The 13,015-nt window shown below is 40.7% G+C and overlaps 1 protein-coding gene across 1 annotated transcript in view; it reads left to right on the forward strand.

Moving 5' to 3' along the window:
• The window catches only part of LOC140199796 (T-cell immunoreceptor with Ig and ITIM domains-like), a 70,653-nt gene extending 63,169 nt beyond the window's left edge, over positions 1-7,484 (forward strand). Inside the window, exons 4-5 of the mRNA XM_072262288.1 lie at positions 4,722-4,822; positions 7,031-7,484. Of these exons, the coding sequence (XP_072118389.1) occupies positions 4,722-4,822; positions 7,031-7,207 (278 nt within the window). The 3' untranslated portion in view covers positions 7,208-7,484. The remainder of the gene's footprint in view (positions 1-4,721; positions 4,823-7,030) is intronic.
• Positions 7,485-13,015: the final 5,531 nt, after the last annotated feature.

Consider the following 13,015-nt stretch of genomic DNA (forward strand, 5'->3'; position numbering starts at 1 on the left):
TAATGCTAAAGGCCAGGGAGCGGTGGTCACTGTCCCCCAGATGCTCACCCACTGAGAGGTCTGTGACCTGACCCAGTTCATTACCTAGTACTAGATCTAGTATGGCATTCCCCCTGGTCGGCCTGTCCACATATTGTGACAGGAATCTGTCCTGGACACACTTAATAAACTCTGCCCCATCTAAACCCTTGGAACTAATCAGGTGCCAATCAATATTAGGGAAGTTAAAGTCACCCATGATAACAACCCTATTATTTTTGCACCTTTCCAAAATCTGCCTCCCAATCTGCTCCTCTGTATCTCTGCTGCTACCAGGGGGCCTATAGAATACCCCCAATAGAGTAACTGCTCCCTTCCTGTTCCTGACTTCCACCCATATTGACTCAAAAGAGGATCCTGCTACATTACCCACCCTTTCTGTAGCTGTAATAGTATCCCTGACCAGTAATGCCACCCCTCCTCCCCTTTTTCTGCCCTCCCTAACCCTTTTAAAGCACTGAAATCCAGGAATATTGAGAATCCATTCCTGCCCTGATGCCAGCCAAGTTTCTGTAATGGCCACTACATCATAATTCCATGTATGTATCCAAGCTCTCAGTTCATCACCTTTGTTCCTGATGCTTCTTGCACTGAGGTACACACATTTCAGCCCTTCTACCTTACTGTCTTTACACCATTTATTCTGCTTCTCTTTCCTCAAAGCCTCTCTGTATGTTAGATCTCTTTACTCCATGCACTTCTTTCACCGCTCTATCGCTCTGCGTCCCATCCCCCTCGCAAATTAGTTTAAACCCTCCCAAACCATGCTAGCAAAACCTACCTGTAAGGATATTGTTCCCCCTCGAGTTCAGGTGCAACCCATCCAATCTGTACAGGTCCCACCTTCCCCAGAAGAGATCCCAATGATCTAAAAATCTAAAACCCTGCTCCCTGCACTAACTCCTCAGCCACGCATTCAACTGCCATGTCCTCCAATTCTTACCATCACTGTCACGTAGCACTGGCAGCAATCCTGAGAACGCCACCCTTGAGGCCCTGTTCTTCAGCCTTCTGCCTAGTTCCCGAAACTCACACTTCAGGACCTCATCCCTCTTCCTGCCTATGTCGTTGGTCCCAACATGTATAACGACTTCTGGTTGCTTTCCCTCTCGTACCAGGATGACATCCCAGACCCTGGCACCCGGGAGGCAACAAACCATGCGGGTGTCCTTCTCATGTCCACAAAATCTCCTGTCTACTCCCCTGACTATAGATTCTCCAATGACGACAGCTCTCCTCTTCTCCGTCCCACCCTTCTGCACCACAGGGTCAGACTCAGTGCCGGAGGCCTTGCCACCGTGGCTCACACCTGGTCGGTCGTCCCTGCCAATAGTATCCAGGACAGTAAATTTATTATTCAGGGGAATGGCTACACTACCTGAATGCTCACCTTCGCTTTCCCCCTTCTGACTGTCACCCAACGACCTGCTTCCGACAGCCTAGGTGTGACTACCTCCCTGTAGCTCTCACCTATGACTGCCTCATTCTCCCTTATGAGTCGAGGGTCATCCAGCTGCTGCTCCAGATTCCTTACACAGTCTTCCAGATCCCCAGCCGTATGCACTTCTGGCAGATGTGACTCTGTGGGAGAGGGGCGTTCCCCCAAGACTGCCACATCTCACATGAGAGGCACGTCACCATCTCAGGAGATATTGTAAAGACTAACTGCGAGCAAGCTTGTCCTCTGCCTCTTCTCGTCGAAGCCTCTCGAGTGAAAGCCTCAAAGCTCCACTTCTTCACTGGGCCACTCACACACTGGCATATGTTCTATGTTCTATGACCAGGAGATATGTCAGAAGCCTAACTGAGCTTCTGTGGGCAGGTATATTTCTGTTGTATGGATACTAATCATGGTATATAAAACAGTGCACATTTCAGTTCCTGGGAGACTTAGTTTACTTTTTCAAAATTATTCTCAGCCATTTATATTCATTAATAGGTATTGGGATTAGTACAAATTAGAACTGAGCTCCTTAATGATTGTTTAATACGAACTGACAAAAAATGCAAATGATTGTGGAAATTGGTCTTCTGCTAAGCAAGTAAATTAATAAGATTGGATTCCTTCAGAAAACGGATGCATTCTATGAAATAGAAACGAGATGTGGCTACACCACATGGTTCCTATACTCCTTACAGCAGCAGGTGTAAATAATTGAAAGCACGTATTGCACACACTCCTTTCTGAGTGAAATCAATTCCCGTTCGCTAGAATGCTCCCCAGTATAAGTGGGTTTAGGAATTAGCAACTGCTCAGGAAAAAGCAGAAGTTTTTAATGAACACAGGTCCTGGTACAACTGATCTTGAGTTCTGTTGGTGGAGCTCAGCATTGGGAATAGAGGTACCGTAGAGACTCAGCAAGGAGATGATGCCCATCAACTTTGCCCCTGACCCTCAGCTGCCCGGCCACCTAGTAGCAATATCTTTTCTTTCAACTGGATGAGCGTTTGCTCACCCTGGAAAAAACTTAAGTCCTTGATTATTTTACCTTAAGTTTTACATTGTTAATATTTTAAGATATCATTACTTAAATTTGTAATTTTTTTTTATTTTTTAAATCTATTTTAATAGTTTTCAGTGCCCCTGTTTATTGGTGACAGTTAATAATTAGCAAGTCTTTTACCGTGATGAGCTGACAGAGACTAGGGTGGTATTCTTATGGAAAGGGATACATTTAATGAGATGTATTCTTCACTCAAAGCTCACTGCCAGTGAGAACGTAACAAACAGGAGCAATAGTAGACAATTTGGCCACTTGAGGCCACTCAATTATTCAGTAAGACTAAAGCTGATGTTCTCTGCCACGCTCATATTCCTGCACTAAACCATATCCCTTAATTGCAGGATAAATATATTTGGGCTGGCACTGCAGGTGATGACTCCAGGCAGTGGTTGGGTTCAGGATGAAATGGCCTTTTATGGAGATTTTATAATGGACTGCATGTAAGGGATGGAAACTGCAAAATAAAAATGTATTTTTGACGTATCACAGAGAGTATATATACTTTACTTGGGCTCAACAAAAGAAATGCTCTCAGATGTATGCAGTAAAAGCAAAATAGTGAAGTGTATGCCTCCAATAATTGAAGGAAGGGTGACAGATGTAGTCATTTTCGCCCCTCACACCTGCCCACCATTCAATAAAAACATGGCTGATTGTTTGCCTCAGCATAACTTTTCTGCATCAACTATATATTCCTTAATATTCAAAAATCTGTCCATCTTTGATCTGAATATACTCACAATCTCGTGGGTAGAGAAGCCCAAAGAGGTGAAATCCATCAATGAAGACATTTCTTCTCATCTCTGCTTGAATAACCCCCCTCTTACTTTAAATCTGTGATGCTTATATCAAGCCCTGGGACTGAATTGTAGTTTAATTTGCAAAGTTGCATTTTACATTGGAATAATTTACAGATAATTACTTGCATCACAATAAAAATGGTACACATGTTGACTCCTAATGATAATATCATAATCATCTACTTTACAATTAAGAAGAAGAGTTAATATTACTGGTGGGGCTGACTCAGAATCTTTGCACTCAGATTTTCCTTAATGATAACATGGAGACAACGCACAATTCAAATCCAGACAACAAAATTCCTTCTGGAGCAGCCACGCTTTGTTGTAATTGGCTAAATTCAATAATGTTAAATAATAAGTATACAACGTTTTCACTCCTGACACCACCATTTACATTACTGTTATTTTGCAATCCCAACACAACAACCTGCAAAGAAAATCTTTGCATTCTATTTCTCACAAAGGTTGCCCTTCATAATTAATTATGGCATAACAATTGTTATTTTGAACAAGACTCTTGGAGGCCAGGCTTATCCTTCTGCAGTTCCATCTCTTTTCTGTAGCCTTGAAAATAAAAAAATAAATAGTTTATACATCTTGACATTTCATCTATACTGCAGCTAAATCCTGGGAATATGAACTGTAAAACACACAGGAACAATTGTTCATTAAATAGAAAGAAAACAAAAATAAAAACTATAAAAGACATACAAATAACTTGAATGTTTTAAAGAATGAAACAAATGCTACCACTACAGAAGAACTATAATTATTAGGACATAATCCTTTAAAAGGTAAAATATTCAGTTGTGGCATCTAAGTACAGATAAGCTATTTCCTATTTTGGGGATAAATTTAGTTGCTGATTGGCAGCTATTTATAAATCCTTAGCTGTACCTGTGTGTGAATAAGTTAACCTTTAGGTTAAAAGGAGGCAGTAAGCAACAAATGATTTTCTTTTCCTATTGCCCTTTATCAATAAAGTTATTTCCTCAATGATAAGTTCTCTACCAGTTCAGCTGTGATTTGTTTCTGCATTGCAAATATAATATTAGAATCAGTTCCACATGTGACAGATACTTTATTTGTAACACATTCAAGATGATAAATACATTAAATGCATGTTTTGCAGGAAAATAAATAAATGAATATGCACTGCATTATTTTGTGTTACTTTGAGAATGTTAGATTTTTTTGCAAATCCCACAGTATTCGAGCCATATATCATTTAAGTACAACAATAATCTAGGATGCTCAGAAAATAAGCTATTTATATCTAAATGCAAAATCAATTAATGATATGATATGCAAATCTGAAATAAGTTAATTTGATGCATATTTCTAATGACCCAATAAATGCTTTATGTCTTCCCAGATAAAGAAATGTCCTTTAATCAGGCTGCAAATATTATCACAGGTGTAATTGTAGCAGTAATCGCCACTGGAATCCTAATTTTATTGTTAAACTTTGTTCATGTAAGTAATAACAATTTACTAATTTGCATGTATATTTGAGGATAAAGGCTACACCAAATCAGAAATTTAATAAATATTCCTTAATTGCTACACAGACCTTCTACATTTTGCCCTAATTGAATTGCAACCACTCATCTGTGTTTTCTTTTGCTTCCAATTATTTTTATACTGGTTTTTCATAAGCTCATTTAAAAATTTAAATGGGGTTTGACCAAAAGTCTATTTCTTTTCTTTTGCATTCTAGTTTTCTTGAAATAGAGGCCCTTAACTTCATTTTTCAGCATTTTTAACTTCCAATTCTATATTTTAATCATTATTGAACTTCCAAATTCACCTGCAAACTTTGATACATGAATCTTTCTTCATCCAAATGAACATTAAGGAGATGTGGCCCCAGAGCAGATCCTAGGAAGCATTATTTGTCATATGTTTTAAATGAGAGAATACACCTTTCATTTTTACTCAGTTCCAGTTTACCAACCAGTTTTTAGACTTCAAGATTACCTCCAATTATTTATCTATTTGGTAATAATCTATTTTACAGAACCTCTTTATTTGCCTGTTGGAAATCCAGACATTGCCTTTTCCATAGCGATGATCCTAAAATATCTTCCAATTAGCTTGATTTGCCTGACCCTTGACCTTTCTACAATCACAGCCCAGGCTGACTCTTTGATCAGATCTTATTTGACTCATTACTCAGTTGCTCTACCCTAATAACACGAATAGTCTTATCCCCACAGTTGGTCCTAGGGGCTTCTAGCTTCCACCCATCTGAATTAACTGGGAAGCATTTGCAAGGTTTCAACCACACGTCACAGTTCAGGATTCAAGAATACTTTAGAAGAAGATAAATACAGAAAACTATCAATTCAGTTTATATGGGACAATTGGCCCTCAAAAACAAAACTTCTCCATGCAAGTGAGCATGGAGAGGATGTGAGAGTAACCATAGATGAGGTAAGTGATTGACTGTGGGTAGGGTATATGTGGGGCTGGGAGTGAGTGTGCAAGTTCTGCGAGGAGCAGTGAGTGAGTGTGTGATGTGTGAAGGAGGACATAAAGTTACCACAGTCAGGGTGTGAGGAGGCTGCAGGTGACCACATGTGAGAGGTAAATGATAAACACAAGAGATTCTGCAGAAGGGGGAAATCCAGAAACCTTGAAGGATCTTGGCCCAAAATGTTGACTGTTTACTCCTTTACATAGACGTTGCCTGACCTGCTGAGTTCCTCCAGCATTTTGTGTCTGTTACGTGGGAGGGGAGTCAGATCTCTGGAGATTAGGGGAAATTTTGACATGACCTTGGATGTTGTGTGAGGGAGTGACTGTGAATTGATCTGGGAGCTATACCTGATAATACAGAGAATACTTATGGAATGACTACGAGTGTTACAGGAGGACCTCTGGACTAGGTGGGTAAATTGAGGTGAGGGTGGCAGGAGGTCAGGGTCAGTAACCTTGAAAGGAATATGGTGCCAGAGGCCTTAGAAATTGCAGGGTATTCAGTGTTGTAAAATCTTCTAAATTTCTTTAATCTGCTGGATTTAGCCAGGGTGGGGAACTTTGCCATCATGTATCAGAAAGAGAAACAAAATAATTGAACCATGTTGATTCTTTGAAAGATTTCAGTGACTGGCTTGTCTTCTGAGCATTCGTTATTAAATCACATCTAATCGATGTTACTTGAGATGAATTGGGTTCCTGATCCAGCTTTTTAATGGTTTAACTTTTTGCATGATCTCACTTGCTTATTTGGAGTTAATTTATCTCCACGATGCGTACTGCATTGACACATCCCAAATGGTCTAATAACCTTTACCAATATTTATCTTCTATCAGTTTCCTTCTATATATTCCAACCATTCCAGCATATTTTTTTCATCAATCCCATATTTATTTACCTCAAATGCTTCTTTTCTTCAAAGTCTTCCTTGTCATTAGCCTCACTTACTCCTTTTGGCTGTGAGATGCATAATCTACTCATTCTTTGAGGAAATAACCATTGTAAGGTTAATTAGCGGCCAATTTGTAAATACGATCTTGAGTTCAAGACTCGGTTGTAAGTGTAAACATTTTCTCTATGCTCACTCTATCAAACACTTTCATTTTTATTGAAATCAGATATCAGGTAATCCACATTTCCAGAGAAAGGAAGCCCATCTTAAAAGTATATCCTTTCAGTTCTGTGAATCTTCTTTTTTGTAGCAGAGGAAGTCGTCTAGAATTCATCTACCAAGCCAAATCAATGTAATACTGCAAAGTGCACCCAGCACTGATAATGTGGACACAGCAAGCCAACCAGACAAGCCACCAACACCCAACTCTGATTCTGAGGACCCAAACAATGACTACTTTAATGTTGTTATAAGATCATCACTTTAAGATCTCAGAGGCTAAATTTGTATACTTATTTTTGTGTTAAAGCTGTCAACAGATATAATTTCTAATTATGCTTTCAAAATGTTTTCTGTTTTGCAATATTATTTGTGATAACTTAACTGCACCACTTTTGCAGATAGAAATAAGTCTGTTGCGAAATGTTCCATAACCCATGGAGGTATTACTAGCTAATTTCCAAAATTACCCAGTGATGTAAACGTTCAACTATCAGGAATTATTTGCAATGAATTAACCTGTATTGATAAAGAAAATGTAAGCGAAAGTATTGAAGAATATATTTCATTCTTATTCTGTTATTTTAGTAAATGTACAAGTTATTTGTCATAACTATTATAAAGTATTATTTTATTGATTTATTCTAAAAAAAGAAATGTTTTTATTCAGTTCAATGGTTTTTAGGTTTTTTTTTCCTTGTTTGAATATAGTGAGGCAAATTTCCATAAGACATAGGAGCAGAATTAGCCCACTTGGCCCATGGAGTCTGCTCCGCCATTCCATCATGGTTGATCCATTTTTTTTTCTCCTCCTCAACCCCATTTCCTGGTCTTTTCCCATAACCTTTAATGAATGTCCAATCAAGAACCTATCAATCTTTGCCTTAAATACACCCAACAACCTAGCCTCCATAGCTGCACATGGCAACAAATTCCACAAATTCACCACCCTCTGGCTAAAGAAATTTCTCCACATCTCTGTTTTGAATGGACGACCCTCTATCCTGAGGCTGTGGCCTCTGGTCCTGGACTCTCCCACTATGGGAAACATCCTTTCCACATCTACTCTGTCTAGGCCTTTCAACATTCAAAAGGTTTCAAAGAGATCCCCCCTCATCCTTCCAAATTCCAGCAAGTTCAGACCCAGACACATCTAATGTTCCTCGTATGATAACCCTTTCATTCCTGGAATCATCCTTGTGAACCTCCTCTGGACCCTCTCCAATGCCAGCACATCTCCTCTAAGATGAGGAGCTCAAAACTGTACATAATACTCAAGGAGAGGCCTCACCAGTTGCTTATAAAGTCTCAGCATCACATCCCTGCTCTTGTATTAGACCTCTTAAAATGAATGCTAACGTTGTATTTGCCTTCCTCACCACTGACCAAACCTGCAAGTTAACCTTTAGGGTGTTCTACACAAGGACTCGCAAGTCCCTTTGCATCTCAGATTTTTGGATTTTTTCCCTGTTTAGAAAACAGTCCGCACATTTATTTCTACTACCAAAGTGCATGACCATGCATTTTCCAATACTATATTTCATTTGCCACTTTCTTGCCCATTCTCCTAATCTGTCTAAGTCCTTCTACATCCTACCTGTTTCCTCAACACTACCTGCCCCTCCACCAATTTTTGGATCATCTGCAAACTTGGCAACAAAGCCATCTATTCCACCATCTAAGTCATTTATATACAGCATAAAAAGAAGTGGTCCCAACACCGACCCCTGTGGAACACCACTAGTCACTGGCAGCCAACCAGACAAGGATCCTTTTATTCCCACTCGCTGCCTCTTACCAATCAGCCAACGCTCTAACCATGTTAGCATAGGGAACAATCACTGAAGAAAGGGGAAAGTGAGAGGAGGGAGAGGGAGAGATATACTCAGTGGTGGGATCCCGTTGGAGATGACGGAAGTTATGGAGAATTATGTGCTGGACGTGGAGGCTGGTAGGTAGTAGTTGAGGACAAGAGGAACCATATTCCTGTGCGGGGGGGTGGCAGGAGGATGGGGTGAGTGCAGTTGAGGATAGCATTGATGGTGGACGGTTTCACTTATCCCCTTGTGTTTTTTTCTCCCCTTCCCCCACCTTCCTACTGACTCCTCATCTTTTTCCTCTAGTCCTGATGCAGGGTCTTGGCCTGAGACATTGACTGCACTCTTTTCCAGAGATGCTGCCTGGCCTGCAGTGTTGCTCCTGTATTGGGTGTGTGAGGCTAGCCGTACTTTATTTATTATTATCTACATGTAAATCTTCTCTGATCCTCACATTTTATTGCTGAGAAACAATAAAAAAATTAATATATGCACAGCATTCTACTTATAATGAATTATCATGAAAAAAATAGAAATTTTTCCACAGTGGGATACAAAAATATTTCAGGACTGATAGACAGTTTACGTTGACAAACTTAAATATCAAATTCGATACTTAAATAAAGAGTTACAATAATTACATAATCAGTTTCATTGAAATATAAAATATGACAGCTTGTTCTGTTCTACTTTCCTAAAACAACATTCAAATTAGTTATCCCTCTGGAGTTCCTTAGATAATCTACCTATTGGAAATGGAGTCACTTCTCAGCACCAATGCTAGTGTTGTTTACTGAATCAATTTTCTATTTGATTTAACTTTCATCTGAATTTGCAGTTTGAGTCTCCTGGAAGAGGTTAGATCACACTTCAATTTATTGATGCTTCAATTCTCTTCATTGGAGTCAGAATATTTTCTTAAAAATGCTTGATCTGTTTGCCTGTTTTAATCAAAAGATAACAGGCAACATTGCCAGTCGTTTGCTAAATGGACATTCTATATTAAATAATTTTGGTTATTTTGGATGATTAAAAGTAATTCTGCTGTTACTCTAGTTTTCCTGCTTTTTAAAAAGAGGGGTAATTACTGAACAAATGTGAACCCTTGAAGAGGACTTTCTTGCTCAGTCATGGGACTGACATAGAAGTGATCAGTGATTCAGCCACTCAGATTAAACACAATGGTACATGTAAGAGGTCTATAAATTAGTAATGGCAAAAATATCAGAATTTACCAGGTAAGTACTAAAGCAAAAGCAGGGCACAAGTGAAGAGTCTGATATTTCTTAAAATGTTGCTTGCCATTTTCATGATTGCAAATCTGTTTAGCCACTATGATGATGGTGTCTAAAGCAAGGGGAGAATGGACATCTCATCGATTGACATTTCAGGCATGCTCTATAAACGTACAAGAACGCAAGTAAATTGAAATAAAAGTAGGCCACCTGGATCCTCAAATCTGCCCCACCATTCAATGGGATTGTGTCAAACCCTCAACAAGGAACTATTCGATTAACCTCCGGTTTAAACAATCAGCCGCTTATCTTGTAACTGAGACCCTTCATTCAAGGCTCACAGACTAGTGAAAACTTTTCATCATCTGCCCTATCATACCCCCTAAAAATCTATATTTCAGTCAGATCATCTCTCATTCTTCCAAACCACAAATAACACAGATCCAAACTGGAGACATATGAGAGAGCAGATGCTAGTACCTGGCGTGAACAACAAGCTGCTGAGAGGGAATGAGCTCCCCCAGCAGCTTGTTTTTCGCTACTGACCTAACCCAGCTCATCTCTCTCAATAGACAGGGAGGTGGATACGAGATTTTACCATTTTGATTGCTGAGCAGAACCAGGGCTACAATTCATATAACATGCTAAAGCTGAATATACTTATTTCTTTCCTTGAATTTAAAGGCGGTGTCCAAAGCAGAATACTGACAGAGTTGTTGTTACATTTGCTCCACTGTGCCACCTCACCCACCCTGAACAGCTCACCAGCCAAATATACGAAGCAGAGATGGACTGGGTGAGAAAGTCCTTGGTGAATCTGTCACTCTTCCCAGAATTAAACCACTGATGGAATGAAAGAACTAAGATTTGTTCCAGAAAGTTCTTTCACCAAGGGAACAGATCACCTAACAAATAAATGATGTTGTCCATGCTGTAATCCCCTTTCTATTCAAAGGATGACAAGAGTGTTATGAATCAGAACATTGCTTCTCCCATCAGATTCTACACACAACTCTCATTGTCGCAAGCAGATACTCATTGGTTCTGTCTCTTCCTCTCCCACACCTCCAGTGTCCCTGACAACGACACCTGCAAGAAGTGCATCCAGCTGCAGCTCCTAACAAACCGCGTTAGGGAACTGGAGCAGGAGCTGGTTGGCCTCCAGATCGTTCGGGAGAATGAGGAGTTTATAGATAGAAGTTTCAGGGAGGTAGTTACGCCAAAGGAGCAGCGCACAGGTAATTGGGTTACCGTCAGGCGAGGGAAGAGGAAAGGGCAGGCAGAGCAGGGTTCCCCTGTGGCCATTCCCCTCAACAACAAGTATACTGATTTGGATACTGTTGGGGGGATGACTTACCTGGGACAAGCTGCGGCAGCCGGATCTCTGGCACTGAGTCTGGTTCTGCAATGCAGAAGGGAGGGTGGAAGAAGAGGAGAGCGGTAGTGATAGGGGACTCGATGGTTAGAGGTACAGAAAAGAAGTTCTGTGGTCGTGACGGAGACTTTGTTGCCTCCCGGGTGCCAGGGTCAGGGATGTCTCTGATCGCGTGCACAGCATTCTGAAATGGGAGGGTGATCAACCAGATGTCATGGTACACATCGGTACCAATGACGTAAGAAGAAAGAGTGAGGAGATCCTGAAGAGTGAATATAGAGAGCTTGGTAGGAAGTTAAAAAGCAGGACCTCATGGGTGGTAATCTCGGGATTGTTACCTATGCCACATGCCAGTGAAGCTAAGAATAGGATGCCCTGGCGGATGAACACGTGGCTGAGGAACTGGTGTAGGCAGCAGGGTTTCAGATTTCAGGATCATTGAGACCTCTTCTGGGGCAGATGGGACCTGTACAAGAGAGACAGGTTACACCTGAACTATAGGGGGACCAATATCCTTGCAGGGAGGTTTGTAAGTGCTTTTGGGGAGGGTTGACACTAGATTTGCAGGAAGTTGGGAACCAGAATGCCAGAGCAGATAGTGGAGTGGGGGTGAAAATAAATGATGTTAAAAGTTCATGCAAAGTCACAAATAGAACGGTTGTGTGAGGTGGTAATAATCTTCTGAGGTGTGTCTATTTCAATGCAAGGAGTATTGTGGGCAAGGCTGACGAGCTGAGGGCGTGGATTGACACATGGAATTATGACATTATAGCCATTAGTGAAACTTGGCTGCAGGAGGGGCAGGACTGGCAGCTTAATGTTCCAGGGTTCCGATGTTTCAGATGTGATAGAGGCAGAGGAATGAAGGGGTGGGGGGGGGGGTGGCATTGCTAGTCAGGGAAAATGTTACAGCAGTGCTCAGGCAGGACAGATTAGAGGGCTTGTCTACCGAGGCCGTATGGGTGGAGCTGAGAAACAGGAAAGGTATGACCACATTAATGGGGTTGTATTATAGACCACCCAATAGTCAGCGAGAATTGGAGGAGCAGATCTGCAGAGAGATAGCAGACAACTGCAGGAAACATGAAGTTGTGATAGTACGGGATTTTAATTTTCCACATATTGATTGGGATTCCCATACTGTTAAAGGTCTAGACAGGTTAGAGTTTGTAAAATGTGTTCAGGAAAGTTTTCTAAATCAATATATAGAGGTACCAACTAGAGAGGATGCAATATCAGATATCCTATTAGGAAACGAGTTAGGATAGGTGACGGAAGTGTGTGTAGGGGAACATTTTGGTTCCACTGATCATAACACCATTAGTTTCAACTTGATCATGGATAAAGATAGATCTGGTCCTCAGGTTGGAAAAAGGCCAAATTTGAGGAAATGAAAAAGGATCTAAAAAGTGTGGATTGGGACAGGTTGTTCTCTGGCAAGGATGTGATCGGTAGGTGGGAAGCCTTCAAAGGAGAAATTTTGAGAGTGCAGAGTTTGTATGACCCTATCAGGATAAAGGCAAAGTGAATAAGAATAAGGAACCTTGGTTCTCAAGGGATATTGGAACTCTGATAAAGAAGAAGAGAGAGATGTATGACATGTATAGGAAACGGGGAGCAAATAAGGTGCTTGAGGAGTATAAAAAGTG

Source organism: Mobula birostris, chromosome 6, assembly GCF_030028105.1.
Source record: "Mobula birostris isolate sMobBir1 chromosome 6, sMobBir1.hap1, whole genome shotgun sequence".
NCBI lineage: Eukaryota > Metazoa > Chordata > Chondrichthyes > Myliobatiformes > Myliobatidae > Mobula > Mobula birostris.